Below are 10,321 nucleotides of genomic sequence, written 5' to 3'. Positions count from 1 at the left end.
TTTTTTTCTTTCTTTTCTTTTCCTTTCTTTTTTCCCTCTCTTCGCCGCGCGAAAGGAGGTCGCGCCGAATAAATTTCCAGCTGAATCCTTTAGCGCATTATGCTCCGCGCGAACAATGGCCCCTCGCTACCTCTCTCTCTCTCTCTCTCTTAAAGCCCAGCCCATGGACAAGCCCGCCTCTTTCGATCTTCCTCCGCCGGATTTTAAAGGGTTGGAAATGATCCGGCCTCTCTTACTTCGAGAGATGAGAGGTAACTTCCTCCTCCTTCCATCGAGTAATTGTATTCTTGTAACGCAAGAAAGAGTGGCTTTTCTTTTTTTTTTTTTTCTTTGAAATATTCAATTAGATTCCTTGGATAAAAACTCTTGAAAAATTGACAGATTTTCCAAGAGGTCAATGTTTGTTGGCGGTTCAATTTTTTCCCAAAGAAACTGACGATTATTATTATTATTATTGATAGATTATACTCGTTCGATTTTATCCAATTTGAAAGGGTAACTGTAAATAATATATACATATCTCGTTTGTCTATTAACAGTTAATTGTGTTAATTAACGGTTAATGGTTTAATGTATAGTAACAAAGTTTATCATAGAGCGAGATATGAAATTGCGAAGGGAAAGAAAATTAGCTTATCCGGAATTAACGGAGAGAGAGGTTGAAGGAATGGGTGGGGGTTAAAAGGGCAGATTAGGAAGGGATGGGAGTGGCCGGAAACGGGGCCGATTATCAGTGTTTGGGAGAGACGGAGTTGGACGGTGTTATGTAAAAGTTAACGAAGAAACTTACGTGAAGATCACGTGCAGAATGTCACCAATGAGTCCGTTATGTCTGAGGAGGGAGTGCTCCGAAGTTTCGCAAATGGCCCTCAGCAGGCATTCGTGACCCTGATACCCGTAGCTGTGCACAAAGTCAGGGGAGCAAAGTGAAAAATAAAATAAGACCGTCCCGTGGCTGACCTACTACGACTTCTGGGTCACCAGAACCGTGAACCTATATATTTTCTTCTACGTTCCTCTACATTTTCCACGTTCCTCGCGTTATTCTATCACAGCGTAGAATAAAGAAGCTCGAATTTCGTCCATCCATAGCCGCGTTTCCCCAACTTTTTTCTTTTTCTTTTTCTCTTTTTTTTTTCCAGATAACGTTCGAATTCCCTCGTCAAATTTAAAAAAAAATGAAGAAAAAGGAGAAAGGAAAGAAAAAAAAAGGAAGCAAATGTGTGGACGAGAGACGATATTCGAGCTCGAACAATTTTAATATCCTAATCAATATCCGGATAAGTGATTAGAAGATGAAATAATATAAAATTCGATATATTTCCCCGAGAGATTTCTATTTTTCAAATTTAGAATCTTACTTATTATTATTATTATTATACACTATGAAAGGAATTCATTTCCCTCACTCACTTGTCAAACTTGTTCTCTATAACTCGATAAAGGGTGACCCTGTCCAAGCTTCTCCTCTTCCTTCGTTTTCCATCGTTGAGCCAGAGGTATTCGTCGGTTACGTTAGTGGGCAGATCGTACGTCGCCTCGAAGAAATCGGCTATGGAGATGGATTTGTAGGGATCCTCGAGCGGTATGGCCAACGCGACGAATATCTTGAATAAGAGAAACACAACCGTTTAACCATCACCTCTAACTTTCATTTCGTTCGCTCGAAATCGAATTTTAATTCCCCCCCTCCTCGTTTTTATCTCACTTCCTTGACACTCACGCCTAAGGTACTCTCTTCCGGAAACGTGAGGGATCGGATGGGGCGATGGAGGGTCTCCGCCAGCTTCGAATTCGGGGATCTCGAGCCGGTCGAATGGAGTATCAGCGCCAGATTCACCATCAAGAGGCTATAAAGCAAGATATCTTTTTTTTCTTGAATTGATAAACCAACTGGTGCACTCTTTCTCCGCAAGAGGCAATATTTCGATGACGCGTGCGCGCAAAAAAAAAAAGGAAAAAAGAAAGAAATGGCACGCGTATAGGATAGAAAGCGTGGAAATATTCTTCGAGGCGAGAAGAAATCATCGCGATATATAACCGGAATAGGGGAATAGGAAAGAGGGGGTTGGTGAGGTGGAGGGGAGGAGGAAGTCGATTAAAATTAGAAATTAAAAAGGCGGATAATGAAATTAAAGCCTCTTCGGTCGGATGAAAATTCATCGAACGATGTCGGAGGATCGTTTAATTCCCTTGGAGAAAGAGAACTTTTCAACGCGTGAACTCGTCCGGTTGAATCCGTTAACGAACGATAATCGGTTTACGTTTAATTATTGAACGTACAAAAGTTGGTCCCGATGGCTCGACATGCCTGATCTCAAGGGCACGTGAACTGCTAACACGAACAGGAGACTCGATTCTGAAGCTCTGCAGCTCTGTCTTCTCCGATCCATTTTCCACGGTAGAAAACCGGTTTCCTTGTTAACGATATTTGCCGTGTTAACGATAATTACGTGTAAACGAAGAGCAAGAGAAGATGGAAATGGCCGAGGAGGAAGGAGAAGAGAAAACGTGAGTTAGATCTGTACGTATTTCGAACCAACTATTATTATTCTTTGGTTGAAACAGGTTGGATCCGGACATCTGGGGTCCAAGTTTCATTAGCATTCCACTGAATTTCACGATGGAATTTAATTCTCTTCGATCGATTCTCTCCTCATCCTTTGCTAGATATTTTCCATCCCCATTGGGGGAGACGTTACAGCCACCCCCAATAAGGCGGTATCCAAAGTCAGCCAAAAACTTTCCCGTCCGCGTTAACAGGTCGATGGCGGCGCACCGTTTTGAAATGCAATTACGATTCTCGACGCGTGGCACGTCAGATATCGTGGTGGCCTGTGTGGGGTGGCGGTGATTAAAAAACTTCACCGATTTTAGCGTTAGCGTGGCGAGTAAAGAGGGGAGAAAAAAAAAAAAAAAAAAAAAAAAAAAATAGAGAAAAAGAGGACTATGCCAAGTGGAAATGCTGCTGGGGTTAAACCATGCATACATAAATGAGACCACTTTGCCGTGGATTATTCCCCCGTTTTTAATCCCTTTTTCTCGTTTACATCAATACACACGCTGCGCACGAGCTCATTCTCTGCTAACGAGTGCGCGTTCGTTTTTTAACCATTGGAACACGATGATAAACTGCAACAAACGTGGATAAGATTCGAAGAAAAAAAACAAAAAGAAAAGAAATCGAGAACGAGAATGCGGGGACGAAAATATATCCGCTCGACTCAATAATGGAAAAGGGACGATTAACTTCTCTTAACGAAGAGGATCGCATTATTTATTTATTTATCTAATATCTACTTCATTTTTCGTCGATAAAAATGTGATCATCGCAATACGTCAGAATACACTAAGTTCGAAATTAAAAATAATTAAGAATCCTGGAAAATTCGGAATTAGAAGAAAGTCGCGAGGAAAGGATAGATCAATTTCTATCTATTCGTCTATTTTCGATTACGAGTTTGGAATATTTCGCGGCTGTTCACAACGAAAGAAAAAAAAAAAAAAAAAAAAGGAAAAAAAAAAAGGAAGAAAGAAAAAAATACAGCGGCGCCTGAATATCTCCTGCCTCCTCGACCCTTTTGTATTTTTCTCTCGTCGTTTTGCTCCAGAAACGTTTATTCCCCGTGCATCGACCGCTCGTGCATGACGTATAGCGACACTTTTCCGTTTTCACAAACAGGTCGGAGACGATTGTTCCTCCTCAGGACGAAGTGCCTATTCACCGCAGATGCGTCTGTTACCTTTTTACGGGGACAGAGCGTCGCCATCGTCGTTGTTCCTCTTTTATCCAACCACCAACCATCATCGTTCGCCAACCATCTCTCGTTTCATAACCATTTCCTATCCAAAGTATAGCTAAATCCATCCTTCTCAACGGACGAGTACTTTCTCCATTTCTGAGATCCTGCCTCTAATACTTGAAAATAAATAACTTTATTACCGAGACAAATCGTCGAGATTTTTCGCTCGTAATGGGCCGCGATTAAAAACGCGATTCCTTCGAGTGCAGTTCTCGAAATGAATGGCCACGATTCGCCACTCCCTCTTTATCCTTAGACTCGAAGAAGAATACGAGATCCAAATTGGTGGAGAAACGATATCGTGGATGGTACGGGAAGGGAACGGGGGCCCAGAGAAAAATCCTCGATTTTTCCTCCTCCTCCTCTTTAATTCTCGATCGTGCCCTCTTTGTTGGTAAAATCGCGAGTCCATGAATAATGGATCACCGTGGGACTGAAAAAAAAAAAAAAATAATCCGTTTCTATAAGTATGATTATAATTTCTGTAATTTCTGGAATTTGCATCCATGTTCCCAATTGCAACGGAAGGAAAAAATTTTTCCTTCCATTTCTTTTCAACGATCTCTCTTGCTTTTATCGTTGTTGCTTTTATTATTGTTGAAGTTTGTTAAGATTTTAATTTTTCTTTTCTTTTTTTCCAAAAAATTTATCGAGTCGTAGATAGATTTGCCAACGGCACGGCGTTCCATTTATTCATTTACGCTCCTTGTTTTTCTTCTTCTCTCTGTTCCTGTGGCCTGGACAGATGTTATCGAGGATAAATTTAAACGAAGCGTAACGGGATTATTTGATACATAATTCGATCCCCATCGACGATCATCGTGCCTGTTTCAATAAATTCGAAGTTCTTTAAAACCTTTGCATCATTCAACGAGTTTTAAAGATGCCAGATATCCAAACGATAAGCGATAAAACTCGATTTACATAATCCACGAAAAAAAAAAAGCTCCCATGAATTAATAACCGGTTTCTCCTCTTCCTCTTTGCTCGGAATAATTGAATTCTATGCTGGTTACGTGTCGATGAATTTCAACGTGGATTTATTAGGTCACACCCTATAGTCGGCGACATTATTCCTATTATCCCCCTATTCCCTCCGTGTTTCTTGAATTTCGGATTAAGGATAGATACTTTCGAGATGCTCTCCACTTTTGATCGTGGAAAATTTATTATTAATTTATTTGACCGAGGGGAACGGACGAGAGCTTTCGAAAATATCGAATTCGAAGAAATATTTAATTTCAATTGGAAGACGATCCGAATTTAACTGACCGATCGAATTTATAAGCCTGCAAATCGTACAATTATCACGAACACTCGTTATTTCACTCGTTCCATTCGAATAATTTGCAGCGGTTAAGCTGTGCTATAATAAAATATATCGATCGTGCAAATGGCCAGCAGGATTTATACGACGCGGATTTATAGCAAAATTTATCTTTGAGGAAAGCGTTAACGGTAGTAAACAGTTTCCCTGCAACGATGTATTTTTCAAAAATTTTTTTTCCCGACACCTTAAATATAATTAATCGTTGGTATCCATAAATCCTGGATTTCTCTAAGAGCCATCCACGAAGGGTGGAAGAGTCCTGTTGCATTGCGTTTGTCAAATTTTCAAATGTCGAAAAAAGGGAAAAATTCCAAAACACGTAGAATTGATGATTAGTTAACACAATTTTTTTTCCTGCAACCAATTAACGCTGAAAGCATCGAGTGACATCGAGAAGCGAAAAAACACGATTTATTCGTTCCGTATATATATATATATACACAACGTGCACGAGAAAAGCATCGAAAAGCATCGAGGAGCAAAGTTGAATATTAACGGGATAAGAAATTAATTAATTAAAATTTCGAATAAAATTACTTCAAGTACTTTAACTTTATTTAAAATCCTGGAATAACCTTTCTTTCCCTTTTTAAAAAACGGTTAACCGCTCTTCCCGTAATCTCGCCTGTTCAGGCATTAACCTTGATAATTCGACGTTAATCGACGCGTTGAATAATAAATTATTCATTGCGAAGTAATTTTATTCTTAAAACGTTAATATTTTATCGCCCATATCGCTCTCTGTCGATCTCTTGCGATAAACTCGCAAATAAACCCGTATCAACCGTGCTTTTTCCAACGAAAAACAGAGACCGACCCCTCCTCCGAAATCGAAGAGAAACGAAGGGATGAAAAGCTGGTCGAAGGAAACTCATTCTTTCCTACGAATCCGCGCACCACGGTGCATTTCGTATCCGGTATAGTTGTTAGACTTTCGCCTCGGTATCCACCGCGAGTTCCGGCGGTCTGTAATTTCCTCTGAGCGTCGACCATTCTAATTTTAATGACAGAGATGTAACGTTCCCACGGCCAACCCCGGTGAGAGACCGCGGTAAATCCGTTCAAAGGCTGGCCAAAATTACGATCCCCGTTCTAAACAGGGATAACGCGATCCACAATGAACCGACTGCATTCTTCTTCTTCTCCTCTCCGTTGGAATAATGATTATGATAATAACAATAATAATAATAATAATTATAATAACAACAAACGAATAGTCCCGGAAGTTTGGCGCGTCGAGAGAGCGATTCGATGCGCAAACGGATTATTAAAACTCTTTCTGCTTCTGCTGCTTGTTTATTCACACTTGTGTTGAAGCGAATTCATTATTCCGTTTACCGTTTATTAAACGTACTTTCTCCGCGCGCGCGAAAATAATCGCGTATGCATATGCATTTCCCAAAGGGATTTCTGGCCGCATTTTCAAATTTTTGGAACCGAATTTTTCCCTCCCGCGTTCGTATATATGCGTTGATAAGTAAATTATATCGTATGATTATTCGTAAGCGTTATATCTTATCTATCGAAAATATTGGGCGAATTGTCTGTCGTTTTTTTTTTTTCTTTTAGAGCGTTGGAATTGGAAAATCATATTTTATTTTAATATATTAACGACGAAATTAGCAGATATCTCTAATATCTGTAACATTACAACGTGAACGATTTACCATCTGTATGATCATAGTTCGTCATACGTTTCGGTCGAGAATATGATGATACATTTATTACGAAAATTTTCGAACTATTTTTTTCGAACGCTGTACCCCGAAAACCGTTTATAGCCGTGAAAAATGACCGTGATTTTCGACTTCAACGACCCAGAGAACCCCCGAAAAATGATAAATTTCGAACCGAAAATTTGCAACGCCCATCCTGCTACGATTTTTAAATTGAATGTCACGTCGAATGGAAAGAAAATTAACTCGTGAACTCGTAAAATTTATCTCGCGTAAGTTTTCTTTTTTTCATAAAAGATTAAGAAGCTTCGAATTCGTCACCAAATTCGATAGCGTTAACACGTAGCAAACACGATACACTTCGCGGCCAGTCGAGAAATTTCGATATTAGCGTCAATTTAAACGGTTCCGTCCAGGTAGAACGGTACGAAAAAAATAGCGAGCTATAATTGAAGCAAATCGCTAACACGGGACGCGATAACTAGGATCGGAAGTAACGGGGAGTGGAGCGTTTTCGAGGGGCGATTACGGTATCTGCGGAGATCGCGCGCACACGGTGTTGGCAATTTATCGTTTCAATTCCAACGTTGCAAACCTCGTTCACCGTAGCCAATGGTAACGTGGAACGCACAATCCCCGCGCCTCCTCCTCCTCCTTCTTCTTCTTCTTCCCAATACCGAATTCAATGGGGAGTAAGAAGGAGGGAGGAGTGCCGCTATTTTTTAGGATTTCCTCGTCCAGATGGGGATAAATTGTCGCCGAAATAAACTGGCCACGTGAAAGCGTTCATCGGCCTGTGGGAAGACGAATGAACCGCAGTTACCGGCTCCGACGAGATGTGTCCAATCCGTGAAAAGGATGCCGAGTCGATGTTTTCATCCGGAAGTTGGATTGGAAGATTGCGAAATTTCTATAAATTTTCCGCTTCGAAACGAATGGATTATTTATTTAAATTTACAATAACAATAACATAATCCGCTATATTTGTCGATATTCGAAATTTTAAGGAAATTTCCATACTCGATCGATCTGTCCTATTGTAATATCCCATCGAGGAATCTACTCGGCCGACTTGCAAACAGGCAATTTTCGTTCCCTCCTTTGTGACCAAACGATCGGTGTCAGCCGATTCACGGGCGGCTCGATAACGAGTGGAACCATCCCTCCGACATATTTGATCCGCAAATCCGATTCTTTCTTCTTCCTTTCCGAACCCAAGACCGGCAACTACTCGGAATCAGCCGCCTCCCTATTCAAAAGGGGAAATGAGCGTCGGGGACAGCTAGCGAATAAAGAAGGGAAAAAGAGAGAGAGAAAGGGAGAGTGAGAAAGAGAGAGGGGGAGGGATTTCGATCCTACCGTCTATTCTTTCGATAATCACCTTTCATAACCGCGTTTTTCTCTCTCATTAGCCTGGCTTGGTTTTCATCCATCCGAGACACCATCCGCGTTTATATTCGTGGGGAAATTCTCCACTCGATATCAGCGGCCGTTTCGAATCAATCCCCAGGGTGCTTTGCTTCCGAGGGGGATATATTCCTCTCTTCCTCTTTCTCCGCGTTGTTAGAGAAGATTTATGACTGTGACGAAAAGTCCAGCGCGTAATACGAATATAATGGAAATATCGCGTATGAAACGCGACGAAAATGATACAATTGGAGGAAAAAGGGAAAGGAAAGGAAGAGTCAGAGTCGATGCGAATCGAAGATAACCCTGGATTTAAATCCGAATATTTTCGAAGAAAGTACTCGTAAAACATTCTTGGATAAAAAAAAAAAATATTATTTCTTTAAAGAGGAATCGAGAACAATTCGACGAATGTTGTCAGGAATGTTGCTGATGAAATCGATCGTCGCCGATTAATTTCACCGTGAACGAGGTATCGTTGGTGAAATGCATCCACTTCGCCACATTACCGCGATCGAAGCCGGTTTATTATTCGGCCGAACTCGCGATACAGGACTAATTGGGTCTATTAACGAGCACTCGGCATCCGGTTGGCGGTCGATCATGAGACCTCGAAAAGATTTTTCGACGCATTCGCTCTGCTACACTTGGACGATCGCCATGCGGCGTTTCTTGCTGCTTTCGCTTCTGTTCACGAGTCAACATTCTGGATCGTGTCTCGAACGCGACAAGAGGTATTTGGTGTTTCCAACGCCTGGAACGAACGCACCGACCAAAGTCCAGGTACTCGGGTAACCGTGTGATATCTTTGCCTTCTTTTTTCTTTTTTTTTTCTTTTTTTAAGTAAGCAATAATATTTCTTTTTTTTTTTTTCTTTTTGGAAAATTCGAGTCCAACGCGATTATACGTGTTCGTGCATATATCGTTTTCAATCGTCGACGATTTCACGGTTTAACAAACGAAGGAAGTTATCTATGACGAGGGATAAAGTTTACCCTGATAGATTATATCGACGGGTAATTGCACCGTAATACTACGAATTGTCGCTTCAGTCGACAACCCTCTCCCCCTTCCCATACGTTTAATTGTGCCAGTGATTCTAATTGGATATCGATCGCTAATTGTTCAAGCGATGCGCATACCGCGTTAAACGGTGAAAGTGTGAACGTACGTTGAAGGGAGGGGCGTACGTTTCTAAAGACACAACGGTGTCTGACTCGGTGATGGCTCGATAGGCGTTTCATACACGCAATCGCGATGCAATTATCTGTAATTGCAGCGTTCGCGTTATTATAGTTTGCGATTCAACCGTGGAATTGGACGATCGATCGATAATCGTAATTCCATGGGAATTGTAAACGATTACGAACCGTGTACAGGCGGAAGTGGCGGAAAACAACGATATTAACGTTGTTGGGAATCGAGGCGATAAGACTCGATGAACGGATTTATATAATTATAAAATCGTGCGCATTTATCGTGTATACAATCTTTAAAAAAAAAAAAAAGGAAAAAAGCAATCGTTCGCGAATTTATTTACATTCCTCTGGAGTAAGAATAAGCAATAAATTTTCTCTTTTCGAGCACGCAAAGAGCAAGCAAAAGTATAAAGAAAATAAAAAAAGAATTTCGATTGTAAACTTTAAAAATTTCTAAAATACGATTCGAATCGAAGAGGAAATAATTTTTCGTATTTTCAATTTAACTTGGATTCGTAAGTGAAGTTGTCATCAATCGATGAATGGTACGAATTATTCCCGTTCACTGGCAGATGATTCGCGTGATAATTCCCTCCCCTCCCACCCTTCTTCCTGCATCTAATTTCGTTCAGTCGAATGTCACGAGCTAACTAGCTAGAACGAGAACGAGGCTGCCAGTTGGGATTCGATTGCCGGTTATTATAAACGATCGATGACACCTTCGTGTATTTGAAAACCGTTCCAGTTCATCCTCGGCCTCGGTTTACCCATGGAAGTCGACGTCAGCACGATTATCGGATATGTGATGAAATTTAATTACGCCCTGCCCTATAACGCCTCCTACTTGACGGATTCATACGTTCGCTATGACAGATCGATCAGCCCCGGTGTCGAGGTCGACGGGGA

General features: G+C 41.0%; 2 protein-coding genes across 3 annotated transcripts in view; one reads left to right on the top strand and one right to left on the bottom strand.

The window, feature by feature from the left end:
* Nucleotides 1–1,862, bottom strand: part of LOC102676713 — a 4,907-nt gene extending 3,045 nt beyond the window's left edge. Inside the window, exons 1-3 of the mRNA XM_031515354.1 lie at nucleotides 1,724–1,862; nucleotides 1,414–1,607; nucleotides 791–901 (exon numbers count right to left, since the gene is read on the bottom strand). Coding sequence (XP_031371214.1) covers nucleotides 791–901; nucleotides 1,414–1,607; nucleotides 1,724–1,843 — 425 coding nt within the window. The 5' untranslated portion in view covers nucleotides 1,844–1,862. The remainder of the gene's footprint in view (nucleotides 1–790; nucleotides 902–1,413; nucleotides 1,608–1,723) is intronic.
* LOC102676587 overlaps nucleotides 1–10,321 on the top strand; it is a 30,468-nt gene that overhangs the window by 17,688 nt on the left and 2,459 nt on the right. Inside the window, exons 1-2 of one of the 2 annotated variants that reach the window (XM_031515353.1) lie at nucleotides 8,673–8,999; nucleotides 10,161–10,321. In XM_031515353.1, coding sequence (XP_031371213.1) covers nucleotides 8,703–8,999; nucleotides 10,161–10,321 — 458 coding nt within the window. In that variant the 5' untranslated portion in view covers nucleotides 8,673–8,702. Of the gene's footprint in view, nucleotides 1–8,672; nucleotides 9,000–10,160 lie in introns of those variants that run through there. The other variant, XM_006609986.2, reaches the window with a different exon arrangement.

The sequence above is a fragment of the Apis dorsata genome, unplaced genomic scaffold (assembly GCF_000469605.1).
Source record: "Apis dorsata unplaced genomic scaffold, Apis dorsata 1.3 scaffold_68, whole genome shotgun sequence".
NCBI classification, from domain to species: domain Eukaryota; kingdom Metazoa; phylum Arthropoda; class Insecta; order Hymenoptera; family Apidae; genus Apis; species Apis dorsata.
Note: the sequence above shows the minus strand (reverse complement) of the source record. Positions and strands in the feature narration are given on the sequence as shown.